Source organism: Python bivittatus, unplaced genomic scaffold (genome assembly GCF_059951505.1).
Source record: "Python bivittatus isolate LINGU-HERP-01145 unplaced genomic scaffold, Pbiv_v1 ctg000240_np1212, whole genome shotgun sequence".
Lineage (NCBI taxonomy): Eukaryota > Metazoa > Chordata > Lepidosauria > Squamata > Pythonidae > Python > Python bivittatus.
The window spans coordinates 1805354-1831375 of NW_028277051.1; the positions used below are offsets into that span (position 1 = coordinate 1805354).

Consider the following 26022-nt stretch of genomic DNA (forward strand, 5'->3'; position numbering starts at 1 on the left):
ACGCTCTGGGGGAATTAGCAAGCCCTGCCTTATGCAAAGATCTGGGCAGGCCGCCCGGAACTAAACACACCATCCAACTAGTGTCCAGGTAAAATCCGGTTTTCAGGTACGCTGGACACAACGTTGTTTTGTGGCCTGAGACCCCATCTTTGGGGGTGGGTGGGTGGGGAAGGGCTATATGTTGAGTTGGTGAGACCCACGGCGGTCCAGGCGTATAAGTCACACAAATGGGCCGATTTTCCTGTATTCTTTTTCGCACGTTTGGGTGTTTTGTTTTGATTTTGGGGGCATGCGTTCGGCCAACCTAAGGGCCAATCTTATTTCTTCTCTCCTTTACTGTTGGGAAATTTTGTGTGAGATGTTCAATGGCTTCTCGCTGAATTTAACAGCACGATTGTGGGGGGAGGAACGGGACTTGGTGGCATGCACAATGCGCGTCAGAAAGGATCTTGCTGAAGTAGCTTCAGAAAAGGAGCCTCTTCGGCTGAGTCCTTCTTCCTCTTCCACCGCTCCAAAGTGGTCTCCTCCTCTAACCTGCATCCTCCAGGAGTTCAGGAGCTGCCTAGGACTCAGCTTGAGACCCCCATCAGACAGCACCAACCTTGGCTGAGGTCTGCAGAAGACGACGCAATGCCTAGGCCAGCGTTTCTCAACCTTGGCCACTTTAAGATGTGTGGACCTCAATGCCCAGAATTCCCCTGCAAGCTTGTGCTTGACCACTGCTGTTCAGACACTCCCTGAGGCTCCTCCTTTCAAAGCCCGTCTTCTGCCAACCCGGATCTCACCTGGAACTGAAAGCTCGTGCCCTGCGCTTGGCCTGGCTCATCCCCCGCATTGGCACAGACAGGCCCCATATCAGCCACCGCTTTGGAAGCAGGTGCCCTGCCAACCCACAACCTCTTTTGCCTCGTTCGAAAGCATTTGAAAGGCTAATTTGGCACTGCGAGATCAAGGGCAGCGGGAATACACAAGCATGCATCTCTCTTAAGAATGTGGAAAAACAGATCGCCCGTGTCCAAGGGGGCAGGAAGACAGCCAGGGAGGTGAAGCCAAACTGAACCAACCAGCCAGAAAAACAGCAGGTTTATTAAACCCCGCACGGAAACCCGAGGCAGTAAAAGCAGAGGGACGAGGGTCTAAAACTTCAGATGGACTGTCACAGGCGGAGTTGCAGAAACATCGCCTGGGAAGAAGGAAGGGAGAACGTCTCTTGCCTGAAGACAGGCCAAGGAGGACTCGTACCTTTGTTTCTCTAGGCAAACTCAGGGGTCCCGCCCCTTTCCTTGCTCTCTCCAGAGATAAGCTAGGTATAAACATGAGTTGCAGGCTTTAAAAAAAAAGACCAAACCGTCACTAAAGAAAGAGGAGCGCAGGACACTGCCAACTCATGAGCCGTGGAGCTCTAGCTCTCGTGAACGGAGAGAGGTTGTGGAAAGCACGGGCAACATCCCGTAAAATCGCAGAGGAACAGAGTGAGTTAGTACTATCTGGAACTGAGTGACCCCTCGCATAGCTCCTCTCTGTTTCTTCCTGGACAACCAGAACTGGAACGCGATGTTTGCATCTCAGAGCAGAAGTGAGGAAAGAAGGCTTGCTTCATTTTGCACCATCGCTGCCCTCCGCAGCTTTTTCCTGGCCCCGACTTTTGGCTCGAGTGGCCGCTCCAGCACCAATGCAAACGCACATCAAAGAGCAACCCGGCTGCCGAGGGCAGGATGGGGCAAGACCCGTCCCAGAGGTTGCCGAAAGGGAACAGAGAGAGTGCAGCTGCGTCAGTGCTGAGCAGAGAGCGAGCACAGGGAAGTGGGGCCTTCTGAGAAGGGAAGTCTAGCCCCACCAAGTGTGGGAAAATTGTGTGGCTCGCAGGGCAGCTTTGCGTAAACATCTGCAGAGGACGGGGGGGGTGGGCTGCAGGCCTTGGGGCCTTGCTCAGCAGAGCACGGTTCCTAGGGGAGATGCTCGGCCCATCAGGCAGCACAAACCTTGGCTGAGGTCTGCAGAAGACGATGCAATGCCTAGGCCAGCGTTTCTCAACCTTGGCCACTTTAAGATGTGTGGACCTCAATGCCCAGAATTCCCCAGCCAGCCAGGCTGGCTGGGGAATTCTGGGCATTGAGGTCCACACATCTTAAAGTGGCCAAGGTTGAAAAACGCTGGCCTAGAGGCACGATTTAACATACCAAAACACCACTCAAGCGAACGTCTGAATGAAGGCAAGAAATGAGCCCCAAGAATGTTAATCTTTGGAAAGACCTGTTTGCGTGCAATGAGAGCAGGGAGGAGAGATGCCACAGGGCAAGTGGACGCCCCCTGCCACCCTGGCGCAGGCCAAAGAGGTCGGCTGGCCCCAAGTGAGAACCTTCTCTGAACTCCACCCTCTCCGTTCCTCTCAAGCAGGGAGTTCAGACGCTATCAAGTCCCCACGTAGGCAGCCAGCATACGGTTGCAGACCGAGCGCAGGGTTTGGGGCCTGGGGCAAAAGAGATCCCTGAGACCCAAGCATGCCTGACTGCACCCCGAAAATAAAGGGGGGCACAGGCTGGAGAGGGGGCTGCAGGCTCTTTTCCTGCAGAGGACGTTTTGAGAAAGAAATGTGGCAGAAAGAGGAGGCGGGGAGGTTCTTTTCACTGTTAACCTGGACACACCTAGGTGTTGGCAAGAGTTATAACAGGAAATCTCTAAACACACAAAAGGAATCACAACAAAGAGGCTGGTTACGTAATATGCTTCTGCCACCGCCACCGGGTTGCGAGGAAAGCTGTTTTCCAAAGCCAGGTAAAAAGGCTCAACAGCTCTGCCATTGTTTTTACAACGGTCCTCAACCAAGCCTAGTCAACGCCTTCACCATTCATGAACGGGGGCTGGAGCAGGCCACCTTGGAGTGAATGTAGATCCCATTCAAACGAGAGAGAACGAATGAACGAACGAACGAATGAAGCTGGTGTTTGATGGAAACTGGCTCCCTCCCCCCCATTTACAGTAAAAGGGTCTTCTGGTACCAAGGGATGACCAGATTATCCCCTGCTAATCAGAGTTGGCCAACCTGAAGGAGTGCTGGTCATCCCTTGGTACCAGAAGACCCTTTTACTGTAAATGGGGGGGAGGGAGCCAGTTTCCATCAAACACCAGCTTCGTGACCCATTGCTCTTTTGGGGTTCGCAGGGGGCATCTGTACAAGGAATGCATTCGCACAACTAGTCTGTCATCATTTCAAGGACAGTCCGATTTCTAAGTCATGGCCATGCTTACAGATGCCATGGTTACACCCCAACTTAACTCCATGGGACAGCACCCTTGAAGAGCGCCCAGAAGTTTCAACTGCTGCAAACTATGGTGGCTATCACAAGACCTGAAAGCATCTTGCGCCCATTTGAAGGATCTGTGCTGCTTGCAGCCATTTTCCAGGCCCAGTTCAATGCATTGGGTCCTCACATCCACAAAGAGCTGAGGAACTGCCCTCCTCAAGAGGAGCCTGTTTAGGTGTGAAGACTGGCAGGTGTGACTCCTTAAAGACTCCTGATGTTCTGTGATCTTCTGTTTCTTGGCCAAAGAAAGAGCATCTTCTCCCTGATGCACAAGTAGTGGAGGAAACTCCCTCAGGACCTGTGCGTGACCCTGACACTTTATAGATTTTTCAGAAAGGAGTCAACACCTCCTTCTTCATCCAGACCGTTTCTAGTTATATGAGCGGAATCGTGTTTTTTAACTGTTTGATGAGATGGTCATGGTGGATGTGCAAAGTACCACTAAAAGGCAAGTACAACCCCTTCAAACCAAATAAGATAAGAACAAGACAGGGCTGCCGCCCCCTAATCCAGCCATTCCAAAGGGTGCCTCACGTTGCCAGGAGAAGGGCTGAAAGCAGGAACGGCACAGACAGCTGCTTATGGAAACCCATGTAGTCAAGCAAAGGCAAGCACATCAGTCCAAAGGATGTGCTCCAAATATGACCAGAGTCTCGAGCCACCAAAGGTCAAGGCCCCATTCCCCTCCATCTTCATCCAGAAATCCAGGATGAGCAGAGAGAACTGAACTGAAAGGAGGCACCTAATAAGGAGACCCACCCCCTCTCCGACCAGCTGCCAGGAGAAATTGAGTAGCTCGCACACGTGCAGAGAAAGGCCTGCTCCGCAATCGGTTGCCAGTCCCATCGCAGGCACAGCCAAGGGCGAAACCTAAGCAGAAGCAGGTGAAGTGAGGTGGAGGGGGCCCTGGGCGGTGGTTCAAGCGCCTTTGTTCCAATGCCACCTGGGCCTTATTAGCTTCCCTCCTTCCGGGTGGCTGACATCACAAGGTGGAACGGTAACACAACCCAGTGGGAACATGACCAAACAAGCCGCAGGAGCAGAAGCCAGAGGAGGGTGCAGGAGGCAAGGGTGCTGCTTTGGGATCCAGGCTGGGAAGGGGGGAGGAAAGCTACCCCAGAAGATGGGGAGGGAGGAGGGGGCGAGGCTGTACGGTGCAGCGGAAAAGAGGCCCCGGGAGGCTTCTGTCAGGGAGAAGTCCTGAGGCTCCACACCGGGGCAGGCGACCCCTTTGTGGGTGGTGTTTTTCTAACAGACCTTCTCTGCACCCCAGGTGGACTTTGGAAGATGCCCTTCCGGCCCTCGGTGCGCTGAAGGGGACTAACATGTGCACGGAGGCGGCATAAGGCTGGATATGGAAAAAGTAATCAGAAGACAGGGATTACTACAAGACAGAAGATATTTCCTGGAGGGCGAGGACAGGGGCAACTGCTACCCCACGTGGTGCCAAAGCCACGCTTGTCCAAGCAGAGACACCAAGACACCCTCCCCGCTCCCTCCCAAAGACATTTCCAAGTGGAAACCTCAAGGGTTGCTGAGCATGGCGGCCTCCTCTGCCGTAACCAGGCTACCAGCCTGGTTGCCACGTGGAGTTGCCATGGAGGGCACTCCAGCCGAGCAAAAATGTGGTATGCCAGTGGCAACGGCGGCCATCGCCACCACCAGCATCTCTTCGCAAAGGGAAATGCATGTCGACAAGAGTCTCGATCCTCTCCGTCCCTGTTCCGGGAGGGGGGCGGCTGCAGCCACAGGAGCAACGGGGGATTTCAGGGAAGCGGCAACCACCGCACACTTCCAAGGGGACTCGGAGGCGCCTTATTTTTAGGGGCGACACGGGCGTGGACGCAAGTGCTATAATTCTAGGCCAGGCAGAGAGTTCGAGTAGGGGGCTGATCTTGCCAGGGGCACCAGGACCTGAGGGCTGCGCTGAGGTTCAGCGGAGGCTTTGCAGGACCCAGACACGGAGACCGGAGGAAGAGCGAGCAGCGCATCGCACCGGCGTTATGAACTTTCACCAGCTGCCAACTTTCTACCCTGAAGAGCTGCCTCCGAGCAGCTCCGGTTATATGCCCACCCAGCCCAGCTGAGGCTTTGAAGCTTCGCCCTTTGAAGCTAAAGCACCCCTTTTAACAAAGAGTTGGGGTCTGATGGGGGGCATTCAAAGCTGCTGGCCAGCAAGCTCATTTCTGAAGACGAGTGAAGCTGCGCCTAAAAGCCCCAGCCTTGTTGGAGAGCAGAGGGTAGGGACTCCAACCACCCTCGTTTTGGTAAAGCCCCCAAATCCACTGGATGGGGCCAGTGGACGTTCATCTTCCAAAAACCCATCCACAGCCACCAACATGCTAAAACTCTCACGTGCACCCCTCACACTGAGCGCCACTTAATGCCAAGTTTCATAGAACCAGCCTTTGAAATGGGCATCCATTGTCCTGACCATCAGCTCCCCAGCTCGGGATCCATTACTGGGAGCGCCTTCCTCCCACAGTAAGCTTCCACTGATCCCGTGGCGCAGGCTGTTTCTGCAAAACCAGGCAGATGATGGGAAATTCCAAGCCACGGCCACCCTGGCTGAGGAATTCTGGGAGTTCAAGTTTGCACATCTGGAGAACTGGCCTATGGTGTCGGATAAAGGAAAGAATCCGGGGGGGGGGAGAGGAGCCTTCCAGCCTGGACTCTTTTTCCGTCAAGGCACAAAAAAGGCTTAAAGAGGAATACAGCGGTTGTTTCTTCCCAGCAGTTCTGAGTCAGTGTGATGATATAACCCGAGTGACGAGATTACCGGCTGGAAAACCACAAAGCTGGTTGACCGCCCCCCCCCCCCAGCCCAGGCAACATCCTTTCATCTAATCTACCTTGCAGGACTGTTATGAGGGTTTTAAAAAGGGCAGGGAGGAATAAACGCTTAATGAAGAAATCAGGAATCCAGGCCAAGCTATCACAGGGCCTTCTAAGAGAGGAGATAAGACTGCCTGCTTTGAAATGTAAGCAGTGGGAAATTCTTCTGATGTGAAAACAGAAATATTCAGAAGGAGGCCCCCGGAAGAGCAGGCCCCCGTCTTTAAAACCCAGAGGCAGGGGAGCGGGGGGGGGGGGAGGGGGAGGGGGACCCTTTTAATATTCCCCCTGCCTAGTTTCCACTCCAGAGAGATCTGCTGGGCCCTGCGTGGCAGATCAAGTCTCCATCTGTTAGGGTTCAAGTGCGTGTTTCCAAGTCAACTGAAAAGTTTCTTTTCCACTGTGGGAAGGAAGAGAAAAGGTTGGCGGGGGGAGAGAGGTTGGCACTCTGGGCTATCATTCTGGAATTACTCCTCCCCCTTTCATCCAGCTATTACTGGTTACCGCTCGGTCGGCTTAAGGGAGTTCGGTTCCCCCTTTCATTTCTCCTTTCGCAGGACACACAGAGATTGTCCCCGGCAAGGCAAACCGCCCTTTGCAAAACGCTTGCCTTGCCCGAAAGTGCCCAGGTCAGGGCTGAGCGCGCCTCTGGGGGCCCAGGGAGGACCCTCACTGGGAGAGACCTCCCCGCTTCTGGAGATCAGCTGGGCCCTTGGAGTAACCAGACACCAGGCGGAGACCCAGTTCCCTTCCTCTCGCACCCAGGATGCGCGCTGTAGCCTCACCCTTCTGTGGCTATTTGGGTGCAACCGCTACTCCAGCTGATGCTGCCCCCTCCCCAACTCCCATTCTGCAGAGAGGGCCTCCCACACTGGAGACCCCAGGAAGACCCTGATGCGCATTACAGGTGAAGGCAGAGTTAGGGCGCTCCGTGGCGACACAAGGCGTGGCTTTGCACAACGCACTAGACCTGGCTCAAACGGGGCTGGATAAATGGTGGTTTAGCACACTGAGAAGGCCTCGTATGAAGCCATAAAATGGCTTATTTGTCTGAGCAGGTTTGTGTGAACTCTGCAACTGGGTTTTCCTAACCTGAGATTAGGTTAAGTTAAACCTAATCAAAGGGCTTTAAAGACCTGGCCTTTAAAACGAGTGAAGCCCCGTTTCGATTGCAATGGGTTCATTTCTTTTTCATTCTTGCCCATTTTTTTTGTCATCCTGCCATCTTCTATTCTTCATTTTTGCCTATTACTGTATTTTTTATTTCTGTTTTTAATGTTCTTACTTAGTTGTTGGGAGTTGGGTGGCATTATGGAGGGGGAGGAGGAGGAGGAGGAGGAGGAGAAGCCGCCTGGGGCCTCCTAAGATGACAAGGCAACCATAAACATCGATCCAAGATGACTACAGTACTTGGCTTATTGCAAGGAATAATTAACTAAGGACCACAGAATAAACAACTTTTTCCTATAAGTTAGATTACAATTCCTATTCAGAACTGTCCTGCTAGAGCAGTGGCTGTTCAACTGTTTGACCCAATTACCCTTTTTCCCGGTCTTGAATCATGTCATTTCCCCCACGAAAAACCCAGACTTTGTTGCTTTACACAAGGGTCTCGGCAGCGGGAGTCCCCAACTGGATCCTCGACTCACAAGCAAGCAACTACAAATTGCTCCATTACCCCCAGGAGGTGCCCAACGCACCCCCTTGGGACTTCTTACCCCCGTTTAAGAACCACTGCGCCAGAGAATCCTATGCTCGCCCATTCATAAACTACATTTCCCAGAACTCCCTGTGCAGCGAACCCATTCTGGAGCACAGAGGCAGCCCCGCTTCCAGGCTCTCTCAAGTATCCTGCAGAACACTTTCTCGTTTTTAAAAGCCCAGCCTGGTCAGAAGCCAACTTCCCTCTCTCGGAAGGCCAGGAAGAAGCCCTGCTCCCGAGGGCTGCCTTCCCCTTCTTCCACACGGCGCGGCACGGCACCCATCCTGGCCTGCGCTGTGCTGAGCTGTGCAAACAGGACCTTGGTGCTGTTGTAGCAACGGTGGGACAGCAACAAAAAGCCAGCCCGGAGCCACGGCTGGAGGGCAGGCATGGGCCCACAGGTGGAGACCAAGAATAGAAGGGTGACTTTTGCACGCGAGAAGAAGGAAGCAGGAAGTTAACCTCCCATCTTAACCTGGGGGGGGGGATTTACAGCAACCGGGTGCTGCCTTAGTCTGGGAGAGGGGGACGACCCTGAACGCTTTCAAAGCAACTTGGAGGCCAATGTGTGAGAGGAGGGGCACCAAACGAGCTGAAAGCCATCAGCCACTGGATTCTTTTTCAGGAAAAACACGCGCGCCCCCAACTTCCTAGACCTGCAGCGAAGCCCTTCCGTCCCCCACGGGTTCAGAAGGATCAGGAAGGAGAGCTGCACCCCCTTGCAGCCCCACTCCCATCACGAGCTCTAGGCTGCACAGATCCACCCTGTTCTGCTGAGAAAGGATCAAGCTGGAGGAGGTCCAAACGCCGAGTCCCGGTTGCTGAGATGCAGTTGCAAGGGGCTGGGGCAAGGAAGGGTCTCACGCACAGTCTGAGAGCAAGGGGGGCCCGGCAAGGCACAGGAAGGCAAGGCGTAGATGGGGGAATCTGACTGGGTGCTACGGGGGCCTTACTAGTTGAAAAGAGAGCATCAGGTGAGAATGGCGGAATTGCACCAAAGGCCAAATCGATCACCTGTTGGGATTCCTCCCGCCCTGTGTGACTTTCAGAGTTTCGGGTCCTGCGCTGTGCCTCTGCATGTAATAATATTTGGCAGATGTCTACTGGCTGCAGGGCCTCCTCCGTGGTGGCACCAGAGAAACATGTGAGACTCCAGCATTATACATTCAGGGGCCACACTGGATGGGAGAGATTGTGGGAAGAACTGAATGGGAAACAAATGGAGAGGAGAGGAGAGCTAAGCAGTCAAGGGATGGAAGGCAAGACCCTTGTCAGCTTAGCTCATAAAGAGCAACTCAGCCCAGGTGGTGAGAAACCCAGGCAGAAGCCTTTCAAACCGCTCAAGGAGACTCCGCCTGAATGAACTCACTCACAAATGTGGTGGGAAAGTCCTCTTCCCCTTTCCAGGATCCTGCATTTACCCCAGACTAGCCTTAAAGGCATCTTGATGAAATCTGTGTGGTCTGGCTTCCTTGATCTTGCTCAGCTGAGTAGGGCCTGACCTCAGATAAAACCGATTTGGCCCTGCCCCAAATACTGGCCTCTGCTCTTTGGTATTTTTAATGGTTTGCCAAGTTTAGCCAAGGAACTGGCAGTGGAGGCAGCTGGTCCTCTCCCTGGAGCTCCCAACCCCCAGGAATCAATTTTTACAAGAGGAAGCAAGGATTAGGAGACACGGAGAGATTACGGGAAACCAAGTCTGATAGTAAAGCAGGAGGTTGGATTGTTTTCAGTTATTTTCCAAAGATAAGTTGCTCTGAAAATGCTAATTGCCACTTTCCGCCCATTGCTGAGTGGGGAGGGGTGAGCTCTATTCTTCTTGCCCCCCCCCATTAATTTAGGACAAGGACTGACTGAAGGCAAAATGGGGGCCGGAGGGGGGTTGATAGTTATGAAGGATCCTCATCTAAAGGGAGAAAACTAGGCCATGTCTGTGCTGCATGTGATTTTAACAGGCATAAACGTGACATGCTGACAAACCAGGAGAGCTGTCTAGACAAGGAAGGGTGAAGAACCAAACATAAAAACTACCCAACAGAAGAAATTACCTTTCCTAGATTAAAGACTGACGAAGGGACAATGGCTTGGTGCGGTTTCAATGGTCCTGAGGAAATACCAACCAAGGGATTTGTGGGAGCACCAGGCGTAAGACCAGGATCTGCTCTGCAACCTAGTCTCCTCTAGATGTGTTGGGACAGCAATTCTTCCTGACTTGCATGGTGAAGAGTTTGGGGGACTATGGCCCCAGCATATCCAGGGAGCATCTGGTTGCCCTCACAGCTCACTCAGAAGCTCCAAAGAGACATCTGGTTGGCCGGTGAATGAGCTGTCATAAGCCGTTATGAGGAAGAGCAGGAAGACATCGTGGTGGAGTGAGGCAAGAGGCAACGGTCTGTGGGGCGGTGCAGGTAGAGGGACAACTTGATCAAACTGAGTACTGAGGCAAGGCAAAGCCCTTCCTCTCTCCTGACTACCCACCAACTGTGGGGTTGAGATCCAGTTGAGCTACGTATGCAGAGAAGCAACAGCCTCTTCTGCCAAGCCAGGGCCTCGGTGGAGTGAAAGCCTCCGGACCTGCTCTGGGGAGGAGGCCACGCTGAGAGCGGCGAGGCGGGTGCCCGGGGAATTGTGCGGATGAACAACTAGCCTCCTCCGTGAGTTGTGGGCTCCACGGGGCCGTCTCATCCGGCACAGCAGCCGTGGGCAACGGTCTCCAGATTTGGAACCGCTAAGTGAGCCGGTCTGCAAACATCCGAAGCCACGGGGGTTCCAGCCACGTCTTCCAAACCACCTGCCTTCTGTTGCTGGGCTCTGCTCATTCCTTTGACCCAGGAGGGCTAGAAATGGCTCCTAGCCGAAAAGCTTGTAGAGCAACGAGAGCATCCTGCAGCGAGGAGAAAGCCCGTTCTTGTTGCCTACAGGCTGGAACGCTGGACCCATCTCCTTGACGTCCCTCAAAGGGACGCAGGACTCTTCCTGCCTTCCTTTCCTGGTACGGCGCACTGCTATGTGTCATTTTTCAGAAAAACAGGATTCCTTCCCCACAACAGATGGACTCCCGGCATTCGCAACCCGCACGAAAGGTCAGCCAGCACGTGTCCGCCTCCCCCCTCCTTGGCTCAACACCCTGCTCGCCAAAGCCGCATTTCTTAGTCCTTCCTGCTAAGTGTCCAGAAGGGCTGGGAAGGGGGTTTCTTGCTGCAGAAGAAGTGAGGTCACCACAGAAACAATTGGCTTTGTCTTCTGGTTAGACTCCAGGCTCAGCTGCACGTGCAGGAGATGGGGGTGCCCTGAGGACTGCCCACTGTGTAAAGTGCCTGTGTGTGCACAACAACGCACATTGGTGAAATTCACCAAGACTGGCGACCAAGTCGTGAAGAAAATTTCCCATCTTTTTAACAGGAGGACATTGCAGAACTCCTGTGAACCAAAATACAGAGTGTTCCTGAAACTGAGTAAGTTGCAAGCATTGCTAAGAGACAGTGAGAACAGGGACTGAAAATGTTGTGACAGCTCAGTCCAGCCAAATACACATAGGAAAATTACACATAAGTGCATATCCATTCACAAGCCTACCCTGGAGAGCACTGAGAAGAAAGATCCAGGTGAAAAAGACATTACATAATGTCTTTTTCACCTGGGTGAAATAGACATTTTCTTTCTTTCTTTCTCTTTCTTTCTTTCTTTCTTTCTTTCTTTCTTTCTTTCTTTCTTTCTTTCTTTCTTTCTTTCTTTCTTTCTTTTTCTTTCTTTCTCTCTCTCTCTCTTTCTTTTTCTTTCCTTTCTTTCTTTCTTTCCTTTCTCTCTCTCTCTCTCTTTCTCTCTCTCTCCCCCTTTCCTTTCCTTTCCTTTCTTCTTTCTATCCTGTTTTTTTTAATAAAATAAATAAAAATATGTAAACCAGAGCTAGAACTGGCCATATGGGAACCAGTGATCTACTCAACATTAAATGTATTTTTAATATTTCAGCAATGGTGGAAATCTCACAATATTGCTAAGTTTTTGGTTCCTTTGTGTGAGATCTTGAGAGATTTCTACAAGCAGTTAATGAAATCTCTGAAATCATGTGATGTTTGTCAATCACGTAAGACTTATCACCATTCTAAAAGTCTGTGGCACCCGCCCTTTGGCACTAGTGTGTCTGGGTCCTTAAAAGTGTGTCCAGCTCCTTAAAAAGTGTCTGACTTCTGAATAAGGGTTAACATTTCATGCAATGGCCTCTTTTCTTGCTGCGTGTCACTCGGATTAGCCCTTCCAATGTCCTGGCTGAAAGCATCACTTCTGGTGGGGGGTCAACATCCATGTCAAACAGAAAGCAAGGTGGTGGGTGGGTGCCAATCCCTGGTAAACTGCCCCTCCCCTATTTTAGCACACCCACTTCTCTGCTTCAAACTTTGGTTGCTGTCATCAGGGCAACGTAGCCACTGCTGGACAGAAGAATAACATCCATCCAGGCGCCTCTCAGAAGCCCACGAGCAGATCCAAGGGACGTGCCCAGGACACAGAGGCTCCATGTGCCCAGCAAACATTGCCGTAAAGGAAGCGAATCTTACTTCCTGCGGAAAATGTGAACCGGTCCAGTGCTCACCTAAAGGACTATTCATTTGGGCTTCCAAGAGAAAAGCTGAGGATGACACATTTCAGGGGAAACCTTAATCACGATACGCACATGACTTGAAAATCCCAGACAAGCAGGTCAAAGGGGATCGGCAGCAATCTGGAGAGATAACAACCGGACCTGTTTCTGACCCAGGCAAGACCTTGCTGAGGATTAATCTTTTTACTGCGGCTGTAAAATATTAGCCGCTCGTGTGGAAGTCGGGAATCAAGACTCGGCTCTGGTGGCCGCAAGCAAAGACACCTGGCAATTTGGGTTGGAGCCATAATGCGATTGCCGCAATGGTGGCTCTTGCACTAAGCTGTTCCTGACCCCTTCCTTAAAAGATCCCTTTGCAAAGGGGCAGACCCAGCCCAGCAGCATTCTGCCTCCGTGCGCCAAAGGCCTCCCCGAAGCTCACAAACCAGGAAGAAAGATTTAGGCACCCTGACGCATCCCCACAGGTGACTGCTCCTCCTAAAATATCCCACGTCCTGAAGGCAAGTTACTATCTCCCCCAGGGAAGAGTGAAGAGACCAAACTGTTCCAAGAAAGAAGCATTTTGGATAAAACTCCACGTTTCCTTGACATGCCTGGGCTCCAGCCATCTTCCAAAAAGACTCATCTGTGGTTGGCTTTCCACAATGTGCCCGCAGGGGCTTCTCCAAGACCCCTTTGAGTGGGCTTCCTAGGCCATACAAACCCAGTTTGCAGCAGGCCCCTCTCTAGTGTTACCCAACATCTTCTCTGGGCGTGCATATCTGCCTTCGAGTCAGTCTTGACTCCTGGACAAGTCCCTGCAGTTTTCTAGGCAACATTTTTCAAAGTGGTTTGCCCTGGCCTCCTTCTTCCCAGGGTTGAGGGAGGGAGAGCGACTGGCCCAAAGTCTCCCAGTCTTCAAAAACCAGCAGATCAAAGTTCTGCTGGATGCTGACGGCCTTTCCCGGGAGTTTGTTTGGCCTGACCGAGGTCCCTGGGGAAAATATACAAGGAAATCCAAGGGGGCATGGAGGCACAGTGACCCCTCAAAATTAGGGAGGGACAAGCCGCTCCATTTCCGTTTCTCTTGGTTCTCCACTTTTCCAAACATAGGTTTGGTTTCTACATCAGTTTCCAACTTTAAAGAAATCAGTCCAGCCCAGGCATGCTTTGTTCAGGCTTCTTGCATCCAAAATAAAAGTTTCTACAAGTTGTCTACTGGGCATATTTTCCAAGCATTTTTTTTTCCAAACGACACGCTGCTTTTGGATGTGAATTTCACTTGTATCCTCCTTTCATAGTCAAGTTTTGCTCAGACAACCTAATTCTAAAATCCAGAACATTGCACGTAACTGTTTTGGCTAATTGGCTAGCTTAGAAAAGAGAACTGCATTAAAATGTAGTTCGGACGGTTCAAACCCGCCCCCCCCCCAAAAAGTATTTGAAATAAATGCTGTAGATTTTACAGAAACATGAACATAGCACCTCTACGCTCTTCATTAAAGCAGCCAGCCTATCTTCAGGTTTCTGCCCCAGAAAAAAACATGCCACTGCTTGAAGAGAGATATTAACTCAGGCAAGTTGATTCCTTACAGCAGTGTTGTCCAAACATGGCCACTTTAAGATGAGTGGACTTCAACTCCCAGAATTCCCCAGCCAGCCATGCTCATCCCCAGTCGACTCATCTTAAAGTGGCCACGTTTGGACAACACTGCCTTACAGGATCTGTACCTCTTTTCCAGATTCAGACACAAGCCTGAAAGTGCAATAATGAAGTGCCCAAGCGCGTCTTCCCAATCAAAGGTATCTGCAGGGGATGGTCAAAACAGTCAAGATGGCAGTTGCAGTCGCCATTTTGAATTTTTTGACCCACCCGCAGACAACCCTGTTCCCAATTACTTTTGAAGCACGCATAACCCTATCAAAAGGCAACCCAAAACAGATTTCTCGCTCATCCCTACTTAAAACCCAACATGTTTATCTATGTCTAGAATAGCATATGCACCCTGACACGTTTCAGAACAAAACCATCCTTTAAAGGATTTTATCAGAACGTACGTTTTAAAAAACCTCTGAATATGACTCCAAGATTTTTCAAACTATTTGTTTCCATAGGAAATTAATACACGCATTCTTAACATGAGAATGTTCTAACCAACTTACATTAAATTCTCCAGGAGAGAGAAAAAGAAACTCCACAAGAGGCATAAACTGGGATCGCACTAGTGTGTTGAATAAGCCACAGTCAGCTTTGCAGAACGCTCCAAATCACAAACCATGGTTTAACAATCACAACGGCTACATTCACTGAAAACGTGGGAAGCCCAAACCAAACCAGCCCCATTCTAGCTTCCCTAGCAAAGCTTGTTTAGCACTGTATATTCATTGCGTGGATACAAACCAACACAACATCTGTAAGATAAATGCCGAATTTTCTCCACCCTTTTTCACCCAGTATCTCAAGGATCACTTTCCCTGAAAGTCAACCGATTTGGGAGCAGAATGAACAAATCATGGCGAAAACGAAGCAGAGGCAGGGTTAGGACCTGCCCTGCCTTCCACGCCTGCTGCCACAATCCCAGAGCACATCTCAGAAGCCTGCAATGACCACAGAGAAAGATGTGCCAGCAGGCAAGCGACCCCGGCTGCTAATCTCTTGTTTACACCAGAGTATGGCACAGCCTCCTCCTCTTCCTCCTCCTCCTCCTCTTCCTCTGATAACCACATGAGCTATCAGCCTGTTCCAGGGAAGGAAAGGGTGTGTCCCCCCTGCTGATTTGCAAGGGGGGGTTGCATGCAAAGTCACTGGGGTGTTCAGCCGCCGGCTCCTCCACAGCACGCTTGCTCTCCACTCCTGATCCGCACAGCTGCACAAAAACCGCAGCCGCTGACAGCTGCTGGTTCTGGGGCATCCTTCCATCCCTAGTTTGTTGTTCCCTAAACAAACCAAAGTGTGAAGCCAACCTTTGAAGTCAGTTTCCAGGTCTGCGGTTGTTAGGGAGAATCCAAGTCTGGATGTAATAGGAAACATTTGCTCCTCTCTTAATTTTGGTCTTAATTAGCGGCTCCTGCCGAAAAACAGGAGCCGACTTTCCATCGGCGTGCTAGTCTGCAGTGGGAAATGAAAAGTCCCAGCAATCCTGGCTTAATACTTCTATGAAGTATTCGGGGACACAACATGCAATCGAAAGACCTGCTGTAGCTTCCCAGATGCTGCTAAGCCATTTCTCCCTGCCCCTAATGGCCATTAAGAGCCATCAAAATTGAATTCCATGTTCAATTTCCACAGCTGGAAGCCTCCTCGGCGCACCCACAAGGAGCACGCAAAGGCAACCTCCCCGCTGCCTTGGAAGAAAAGCACCGGAGGCTCTACCTCAATGTCCTGCTGAACACCTCCTGGGCTTCCTAAATGTCCACAGGAACCTTGCTTGCTTCTGGGGGGGGACGCAGAATTAGACACAAAACACGATTCCTCGCTGCAAGCTGCTGAAGGGAGCTGCACCTGATCCTGCAACAGACAGCGCTTCTGAAAAAGTAGCAAAGGCCAGACCAGCAAAGGGGCCGCTGTTCTGCAGAAGGACGAGCGCCAAGAACAAGTGGGCCCTTGCCAACTCTCCGGCTTGCGCGAACAGTGACTTTAATCAAATCTCATTCTTAACTCCTACTAGCTGAGAGAGCAGAATGAAAAGGAAGCCTTTTATTTCTGCTGTGTCACGAAAAGCCTTGAAAACTCCTCCTCCACCGTGGGGAGACCCCCACCAGACCCTGCCTCAGAATATATTGCTCGGGCCCCAAATGCAGCAAGTGCCAAAAACACCATGAGCCATCTCCAACGCCAGAGCTAGGCAAGCTAAGAATTTGGGGAGCCGCAATCTCAGCACATCCTTAGTCTTGGGGCAGGTGGAGGGGGGCTGCCTGTGACCTGAAGGTCATAAAGAGGCCTTTTCCTGCCCATTCTCAAACACCCAGGAGGAGGGGGCTTCCTAAAGTCTACCCACCTTCTCTTGGCATTTCCGAAAGGAGTTAGGAAAGAAACTGCCTGCTTGATCTGACTTTTTCCCTTGGGTAGCCACTGGACTCGAACGTTGTTCTCCACGTTTAATACAGTAAGACTTTGCCGGCTTGTACATAATCTTTAATTTGTTTCCCACACCACTGGTTGCCTCTGCAGACGGGGAGGAAACAGATACTCTTACGGAGAAAGTTAAGCCAGTCCAAACTGAATATTCCTGCTCTTTCAGTCTGCGTCTATCTCTTTGGGGGCAAGGGCACTGCTGGAATTTTAAGGCTGCATGGCTGAGAAACATCTCTCTCGAGTGTGCCTCGCTGCCTTTGGGAAGCCCTTTCAGTACCAGGCTCTCCGCCTGCACGACAGAAAAGCCCCAGGCAAGTGCCAGGCTGCCCGCTTTGTTTAAAGGGGACGGTGCCGAAGCCCGTTTGAGGTCCACGGAATGTGTGAATGCCACCATAAGCTCAGCCCTGCGGGATGAGGCCAGCCCCATCCTGGCCGGCGTTTTGTTTCCCACCATGGCCAACCAGAGGCTTCTGTGGGGCTACAAGCAGGAGACGGAGGCAGACCCCTTCCTGTGACTGTTCCCCCCTACCTGGAGGTCATACTCAGTCTTTAAGACCAAGAGGCCTTGAAAGATCTGTCCTCTACTAATTTTTTGAGTCCCCTTTCAGGGCCATTGCCACATCTTCCACCAACAAATTCCACAGCTATGCCAAGAACCGTGGACTGACTGTAGGTTGCTCTACGCACACCACAATTCGGTTAACCACAGCTGTAAGGATAAAATACAACTATGTTTCCCCCCATACACTGAGCCATAAATTGTGATTCGCAAAGCACAGGGGCCAGATAGCCATCATCACACTAAGCCACAATGCGGCTAGTTTGGTTTGAGATGGCCTCTGGTGTGAACTCATCTGACCACAATTTATTAAGGGAAGCAGATGTGCAGCTGTGGTTAAGAACAGCAAGCAATCCAGGGAAAGATCTGGATATTTCCCAACCCGCTCCACCTAAATCTAAATGCAACATGTGTGATTGTGCACTGCTTTTCCCGTTTTTCCTCCCCATCTTTCCCCTTCCTCAGTTATCCTCCCGGACTGTCGAGTTATTGGCAGTCCTCCGGTGAAGAGGGCTCTGCCTTCTTGTAGGGATCTCGCAAAGCATCAGATCGCCATGTGCCTTTCTGAGGATCCTCCCGGCTCCCCAAAACACAATTCCAAACATGACTTGAGTCAATCGGCTTTCTTTTCCGCACCTGGCAACTGAAGAGGCGCACCTGCCCGTGGTGGCCCCTCTCCAGAGACAGCTGTTAGTCAGATGAGCACAGATAAAGCCGAGCCAGTGCTAGCCTGCAGCAGCCACCGACAAGACCCCTCTGGAGACAGAGAGCAGCGGGGTTTGCCTAAGCAAGGGATCAAAACAGCTTTCCCCAAACTGGTGCTTTCCAAACACATTCAAAATCCCCCTCCCCACCCCAGCCTGAGGACCACTCAGTTGTCCGTGGAAGACGGTTCTGCAAGGCCCCTCTGCCGCCAAATCTTTCTTTGCTGACGCGGTCATCTCAGGAGCTATTCTGGGCCTGCCTTCTCCGACATCTGATCAGGAGAGATGCCAGCCCCCTTCCCCACCCCAGCTAAGGGGGCAGAGACCTTGAGGGAGCTGCAGGCCAAGGCTGCTTGAGATGACAAGACCGGGTTGCAGTTTATCAGGCTGGGCTGGAAAGAGACGGCGTGCGGGTGCATCGAGGCAGGAAGACAAGGATTCAGAATTAAAACTGACCAGGAAGCAGAGTTGAGAAATAATGTTAAGCTCAACATTCAGAGCAGGCCAGGAGATGACGCCACCTTGATCAAGACTTGCTGGGTGCGGAAAGCCTGCAAACCCAGGCTTCACCTAAACAAATACATAAACCTAACTCAGGTTATTTGTACTGGAATCCTGGTTTGCTTCTTGGGAGTAAATGGCAGCGCATCAGGCCTTTAAGTAAGTTAGGCTAAGAAGCTGCAACTGATTCAAAGTCCCAAGGAACTTGACTGCTGAAGTTCCCATCTGAACAGGGCACAACCATGTGTATTATCCACTCTGGAGGTATGGACTGTGAGCAGCCAGGTGGTGGCATTTAAAACCTGGACGTCCCCATAAATCAAACTATTAATAACAAAAAAGAATCCAAACTGGGAGAGCGAAGGGTTAGCGTGAGCACAGAGTTCCATGTTTTGGCGTGTTCAGGGCAGCGCGACTCTCCTGGCTTACAGAGAACAAGCCTCCTTCTCTGGGGCAGCCAGGCTAGAGGCTGGGATGAGACCAAAAAGAAGCTGGCACCCACTGCATGTGCTGCCACCGAGGCTGATGTGCCAGGGGAACCAGCCGCAAAGGTCTCTCTTCCTCAGTCGGGGGATCTGGGCAGGGGAAGAGCGTGTCCCCTTCTCCGGGGAAAACCGCCGAAGAGCCCGGGTTCGCACGACGCGCTAAGCTCGTTCGGGGGGTCAATGGGTGGAGAGAACCCCACCAACAGTGGAGTCCGTGGGGCGAATCCAGCCCCCGCCCGCGGCAGCTCTCAGGCTTCCTCCGGCTCTCGCTTCCTCCGGCTGCGGCGGACCAGAAGGGGCACGGAGCCCCGGCAGCTCTTTCCAGCCTGGCGGGCCGGGCCGGGGGCCCCGAAAGGGCCCTGCAGACCGCCCGCCCGCCCGCCCGCCGGCGAGCGCGGCCAGTCCAGAGCTTCGCCCCGCCGGCGCCGCGCGCGCTTCGGGAGAAAGTTTGCGGCGTGGCTCCGGCCCCTGCCCGGGAAGCCGCCGGCGGGCGCGGCGAAACTTTCCCAGACGCCCCCAACCCCGCCGCGGCAAAGAAGTTCGCAGAAGAGAGGAGAAGGGAGGAGAGGCAGCCCGGCCGGCGGAGGAAGAGCCGCGCGGGAACGGGGGGCACCCAGGCGCCCGGCCGGCTCCGGGGAACCTCCGAGCGCCGCTTCCACCGCCCCTCCCTCCCGGCGGACCCGGGCGACTCACAGCTGGTTGATGGCGTTCTGCGAGATGACGGCGTCGGCCGAGAAGTAGGGGATCATCTTGGGCGCGGGGGCCCCGTGGCGGCGGCGGCGGCGGCGGCAGAGCGGGCAGGCTGGGGCGCAAGGCGGGCGGCCGCCCCCGCCGCCTCCTGGCTGTCTCCGGCGTGGTCCGCGCGGGGTCATGGGGGGCTGCGCGCTCCCGTCCAGGCAGCGCGGCGCATGGCGGGGCGCGCGGGGCTTGCGCGCCCAGAAAGCGGCGGCCAGGGGCTGGGGCTGGGGCTGGCGGCGGCAGCGGCTCGTGCGAGACCTCGAAGCACCCGGCTACCTTCCTCCCTCCGCGCGGCTGGCGCGCCGTAGAGTGCGCAAGAGCGAGCCTGCCCAGTCTCCCGGCCGGCCCGGGCCGCCCCCTCGCCGGCCACGAGGAGGCGGGAGGCAGAGAAGCCACCGCCTCGCGGGGCGGGGCGGGCGGCCTCCGCAGCCGTTTTCCCGCAGCGCCGCCGGCTTCTCGCTCTGCCCGGCGACCGAGCCCGCCGGCCCCGGTCTCGGTCTCCCTCTGGCGCGCCGAGGCGAGCGCCGGAGCGGGAGCGGGACCCGGCCCGGCCGAAGGGCCCCCTCAGGCCGGGAAGCAGCGACCCCCCGGCCCGGCTGCCGGGGAGCGGCTGGCTTCAGCCACCCGCTCCGGGCTCGGCGTCTCCCGCGCGGCGCCTTCGCAGAACCAGCCGGGGAGCCGCGCTCGGGTCCTTCGCACGCTGGGTGCGAGTGGGCGCCTCGCCCTGGGAGCGCCACCGAGCCGGCCGCGGACGGCCAGCCAACGCCCGGCCTCCGGCCCCCCGAGTCGAGGAGCCCGGGGCGGGGAGCTCGCGCGCGGCACCCCCGGGAGGGGCGCAGAAGGACCCGGCGCGCCTGCATTCAAGCGCGGGGAGACCTTCCGCCGAGCGCTCGTCTCGGCGGGGCGTTCGGGGGCCGATGCGAGCTCGGCGGGCTCAGGCCGAGGGCCCCTTAGGGCGGCACCTGCTTCCCCCAGGGGCCACCAGATGCCTCGCAGGCGGGAGACCGGGTATTCCCCTCTCCCACCCCTCTTCCCGGCGCCCGCTGGTCCGCCGAACTGGAAGTCAGTCCCTAAGGCAGTGTTTCTCAACCTTGACTTTAAGACCTGTGGACTTCAACTCCCAGAATTCCCAGGGCTAGGGAATTCTGGGAATTGAAGTCCACACTCTTAAAGTTGCCAAGGTTGAGAAACACTGCCCAAAGGTTGATCTGTCCATCCATCCATCCATCCATCCATCCATCCATCCATCCATCCATCCATCCATCCATCTTCTAATGACTTGAGGCGGCTTAGAGGGGATAAAACTCGAAACACCCATGAAAAGCGATTCTTATGAATAAAACAAGGCCCTACAACCATCAGAAGGCTCTCCCTTGAACCAGGTGGGAAAGGGGGCTGAGCCCGGGGGCACCCCAGCTCTGACCTCTCCTCTCCAGCCGCCAATGCCCACTCGGGAATGCCCACTCGGGAAGAAGAAACGCTGTCATGTGGTGCCCCCAGTCCTCAGCCTTCACAAGGGGCCCCAGAGGACATAACTGATGGTACTGAGCACTGCTCAGAGATCTAGAAGGGCAAGGAGCAGCACATCTCCTCCCTCCAAGCCCCATTGCAGGTCATCCCCAAGAACGACCCACTGGATCTCTGCCCCATACCCAGGCCTGAGGGCCCCTTGGAAAGGACCAAAAGGATCTGTCTCGTGCAGGGGGTCACTCAGTCCACTGCTGTCCAACTGGAGCACCGCGGGGCTGGTCAGCCTTTCTGTATTTAACTCTCCGCTCCAGGCCACTTCTCACCAAGCTCACTTCTAGGGGTAACGGGGCCACCCCCTTTCCAGCTCCTGGAGGTCTCGTCCTTGCGTTCTCTCACCCCAAGGGAGGACACGAGGACCTCATGTCTCCCTCCTCTCGCCCAAAGAGGCAGGGTTCATCCAGGTGGACCCTCCTTGCACCCCTCAGGGTGGCCCTTCGCCCCATGGCGTTCACAGAGGGGGCAAATGACCGAGGGTCACAATGCAAATTCCACCTCTTGTGTGTGTGTTGTGTAAAGGTTGTGTTGCAACACTTGTTTGGTCAGTCCGACAAAAGCATCGGATTCTGCAGATGCCTCCAGGAAGCCCTCTCCATCAAGAATGTGTCCAGTCCCCTTTTAAAATCATTGAGTGGCATCACTGCATCTTGTGCAATGAGTCCCACAGGCTACTTGTGCGCGGGGTGAAGAAGTGCTGCCTTTTGGCCATTTTAAATCTAACCAGCTCCACCGGATGACCCCTGGTCCATTTATCCCATGCTGTGCAGGAGTTTATGCCCCTTAAATTGTCCCCCTCAGTTGCCTTCTCCCCAGACTGAAGTATCCCAAACCTTGCAACCTTTTCTTGCAAGGGAGGTGCTGAGACCCCCAACCACTTTGGCTGCCCTCTACGGCAGCTTTGCCGGCTCTCCTTTTTCAAAGAGGACGGCCTGAACTGGACGTGCTGTTCGGATATGGAGGTGCCACAGATCTGCGTAAAGACATTACAAATAGGGCAGTTTTATTTTCAAACCATTTGCTAATGATCCTTAGCATGTAATTTGTCTCAGGAAACTTCTGGCCCCAGATCTGAACCACCGTAAGCCTTCCTGTTGTGGTAATGACTGAGGACGAGCCTGCAAAGACTTTCTAGGTGTTTTTTAAAGGAACAATTAGTAATACGTTACACTACTCTGCTGAAAGTAATTGGCAGCCCCCGGGGCCTGGATGCTGGCATTTCTAGTCTACACCCCTGGAAGGGGAACCTCCTAGAAGATCTGACCTCCTCGCCTGTTTGGAAAGCCACACAAGAAAAGAGGGTTCAAAAATGGCCTTCTCTCTGACTTGACGGCGCATAATCAGTCTTCAAGGGGGCACGTTCCACTGCCAGGTGAGCCCATCTCCAGCCACAGAAGGGCTGAGCTGTGGTTTATTCAGCGGATCCAATGTTACAGGTTTGCATGACACACCAAACCACAAACTGACCACTTGAGCTACATTCCCACAACACCTGAGGCTAAAATGTGGTGGGTTAGGTCACTGTTCCCTGTACCATACAAACAGCTATGCTGCAGGGCTGAAACCCCAGAAGAAGAAGAAGAGAAGAGTGCCTCTGGGCATGGCCAGAGTTCATTCTGTCTTTCTATCTGTCTTGGAAAACTGGATGTTGCCTCACTCCAACAGGCTCCAAAAAACACCCTAGAAAAAGACAGTGGAAACTTCTCTCTTGCAGCAAGAAAAATCTTGGGGACTTGGTGGACCTGTCCGTGCAGTTTTCTTGACGTGAGGCAGAACTGGGTTTCCACTGCCTCTTTCTAGGACTTTTTTTCAATGGCGTCAGGTTTTTCTGTTTTTAGTTTTATTGCTGTTAGTTTTATGCTGTTTTATACCATTTATACTGTTTTATTGGTTGTAAGCCGCCCAGAATTGTTTTTAAGATGGGCGCTACATAAACGTTTTAAATAAATACGCAAACGAATGAATAAACAACTTTCCCTGTCTCATACTATTGTTTATTTGTTATTCCTTAGTAGCACCTCTGAAATTAAGATGTGGAGAGATCACAGCAAAGCTGGAGTGCTGGTAATTTAGGGCTGCCTCCGGTGCCCCCCACGGTGCTGGGCAAAGCACCCCTCTGCTTTCTCTGCAGTCAAGAGGCAATGGGGAGGGGGCTAGAATAAATACCCGCCTTTGCTAAAACGTGCAGAATGGGAATATGTGCATTATGCAGATCGCTTTGACAAGACGCACTGCAAGAGTTTCCCCAAGCTGTGATTTAGATGTTACATTTAAGAAGAAAGAATTGCCCGCTGCAACCTTACGATGCAGTGCAGCTGCGTCCCTTGCTGAAGGATCCCTCACCCGGGCTTGGGAGACATGGCAAGGGCGCCGTTTCAGAATGGGAGGGTGGGTGGGCCTGGGCCTGGGTCTGGATGGAGGCCAGGAAGTTTTTAAAAGGGTTAGAAGGCTTAAGGCACCTATGTCGCTCCTTAAGCCCCTGAAAGAGAAAGTCTGAACTTCCGGCCCCGGGACCTCTGGGGCTGCGGTGGACGTATTTCACTTCCTAATAAACACGAGGAATTTGAAAAAGGAATCTCCCATTTAAAATCAACCAAGCATAACGTGACCTACTCAGAACTGCACTGAATGGTATTGAACTTACACCTACACGTTTTGGGGGGAGAGCCTGCTTAAAATCACTCCAAATCACAAATCCTGTATGTAAATAAGCAATGGCTATATTAAAAAAAAAAGGGCCTCTGGGAATTCATCTGCATTGAGAATAGCCTGTTTTAGGGAAAGCAACTGCGGCCGGCCTGCTTCCGCCCCAGCTATAATCTGGGTTTATTCCTCCAGGGACTCTAAGGCAATTACTTAAAATCCGTTTGGACTCTGACATGGGAGGGAAGGGGTTCCAGAACACGAAACAATGCCCCTCGGGGCCACCGTCCCTTTCGGAGAGCTCGCAGCGAAGTCCAGCCTGCTACAAGAAGCGAGCTAGTCTGGCCCAAGAGGGCTCCACGGTGTAACTCCCAATAGTCCTCCACCGTGCTTCAGAGAAACACCTTGGTCTCCCCACTCTGAGCATCTGCCCCGGATCCAAGGAAGGTGCTGCATTCCTTCCACTTACTCGGATAAGGGAAATACAGTTTTATTTAAAGAGCAGGCGTTCTTTAAAAGACGGAGCTTCTTCAGATCAAAGGCACAACCCGGAACTAGGAAGATTAATAATCGCAGAGGCGTTAGCTGAACTGAACAGGAGCAAGTCCGTCCCCCCCCCACCATGGAGGACATTTCTCCAGCATAAGGCCCTCTGCTTTCACTCTGTCTGGGGGAGGGACCCTGGTCCCCCAGGACAGGGCAGGGCAAGGAGGATCCGGGCCACTCTTAATGCTGGATGGCTCCTCAGCTTCCCAGTTGGGAACCGCGTTCATGCAGAGCACTGGGGTGTACGAACCCAGTTTCCAAACCGGGGTGGATGGTTACTGCAGGAGAAAGGGACGAACTACCGAAACGTCATGGCAAAATGGCCACAGGTCGGAGGTGTGATGGGGGTGATTGGGAAGAATTAAGGGAGAGCAGTTGGCCTCTGGATCCCACGCTTTTGCATTCCCATTCTTAAGCTCCCTTGCCCAGAGACCCCCGAACAGACTGACTGGTTTTGTCTAGCCTCTGCTTCCAGAGATCCTGGATTCATTATGGGATGGTCTGCTGTGAACATCTGGAAAAGGGGTGGTGGGGTCGCACCTCTGAGGGCTCAGCCATGATTAAGGCATGGTGTGAGTTCAGCCTAGACCAGTGTTTTTCAACCTTGGCAACTTGAAGACGGGTGGACTTCAACTCCCAGAATTCCCCAGCCAGCATGGCTGGCTGGGGAATTCTGGGAGTTGAAGTCCACCCGTCTTCAAGTTGCCAAGGTTGAAAAACACTTGCCTAGATGCTTCCCTATCACCAGCTCTTTTTAAACATTAACATTAAACATTTATTTTTAGTGGAGACGCTGCAAACTGAACCCAGGACCTTTTGCGAACAGAGAAATTATGTTATGAATGACGTTATGAATATGCATCCACCCAGACCTTGGGCATCTGCAGAGAGACATCACCGTTTGCTTAGTCTCATATTTATCGAATAAAATTCTTCCTCTTCACCAGTGACATGCTTGGCGTGTGCGCGAGAAAGGGAGAGACATGGAACAGACGGCAACGTCGGCCAACGCCCCCCCCCATTTTTGTGCCCCTGGCCTGGGGGCTGAGAGGCAGAGGAAGGACACTGGTTATTCCCTGCTCCCTGCAAGATTCTTCTGCGCCGGGCAGAGTCTGAAGCGTGTGTGGGTGCGCGTGCGTGCATGTTCAGAAGATAACTGTCTCGGCATATTTAAAATATTTTCTTGTGGTGGGAAACAACGGTCTGTGGCTGATGGGCCTGCCGACCTTCCTGTTGCAAAGCTGGGATTGGGGGGAGGGAGGGGTCTGGAAAGAAATCCCCGCTAAAGATTTGCCTGCAGAGGATTAGCCGGTGTTTGTGGTTTTTCCTTTCGTTTGCAGATAACAGTTGGCTCCTGAGGAAGGATTTTGCCCACCTTTTCTCACCCGCGGTCTGGAAGGATGCTCTGGTTTTTAAATGCCCCTCGTAAACACCCGACACCCAAAGGCTGGGTTTTAGAGGCTGAAATAGAAACCTTGAGCATCTCTGAGCTGGCAGTAATTCTGTTATCTCTTATGCTGCATGCCCTTCTGTGCTGCTATCGAAAGGAGACATCTGTCAGCATTATGACCCTGATCTTCTCCATGAGGCCTGGGGTGGGTGGCTGAGTCAGAACCACGTCTTGCTTCAAGGGAAGGGGGGAGAACCTGGTCAAATCTTGGCCATTTCTGCACCTGGAGCGGTGTTTCTTAACACCCCCCAGCCCCCAGCCTTCTTCTCTAGCCTTGAAGAACCTTTGTGGATTATTTCAAAGGGAAGGGAAGCGTATGCACTTTGCACATGAACAGAGACGGGCCAGATCTGGGGCTGAGACCCTTCCCATTGGGCCC

General features: G+C 53.1%; 1 protein-coding gene across 3 annotated transcripts in view; it reads right to left on the minus strand.

Annotated features, from left to right (window-relative positions):
- SSH2 (slingshot protein phosphatase 2) overlaps positions 1–26022 on the minus strand; it is a 114480-nt gene that overhangs the window by 38043 nt on the left and 50415 nt on the right. Inside the window, exons 1-2 of one of the 3 annotated variants that reach the window (XM_088138744.1) lie at positions 19436–19571; positions 18213–18326 (exon numbers count right to left, since the gene is read on the minus strand). The exons of 1 other annotated variant lie outside the window; for it this stretch is intronic. In XM_088138744.1, the coding sequence (XP_087994870.1) occupies positions 18213–18250 (38 nt within the window). In that variant the 5' untranslated portion in view covers positions 18251–18326; positions 19436–19571. Of the gene's footprint in view, positions 1–18212; positions 18327–19435; positions 19898–26022 lie in introns of those variants that run through there. One more of the 3 variants, XM_088138742.1, reaches the window with a different exon arrangement.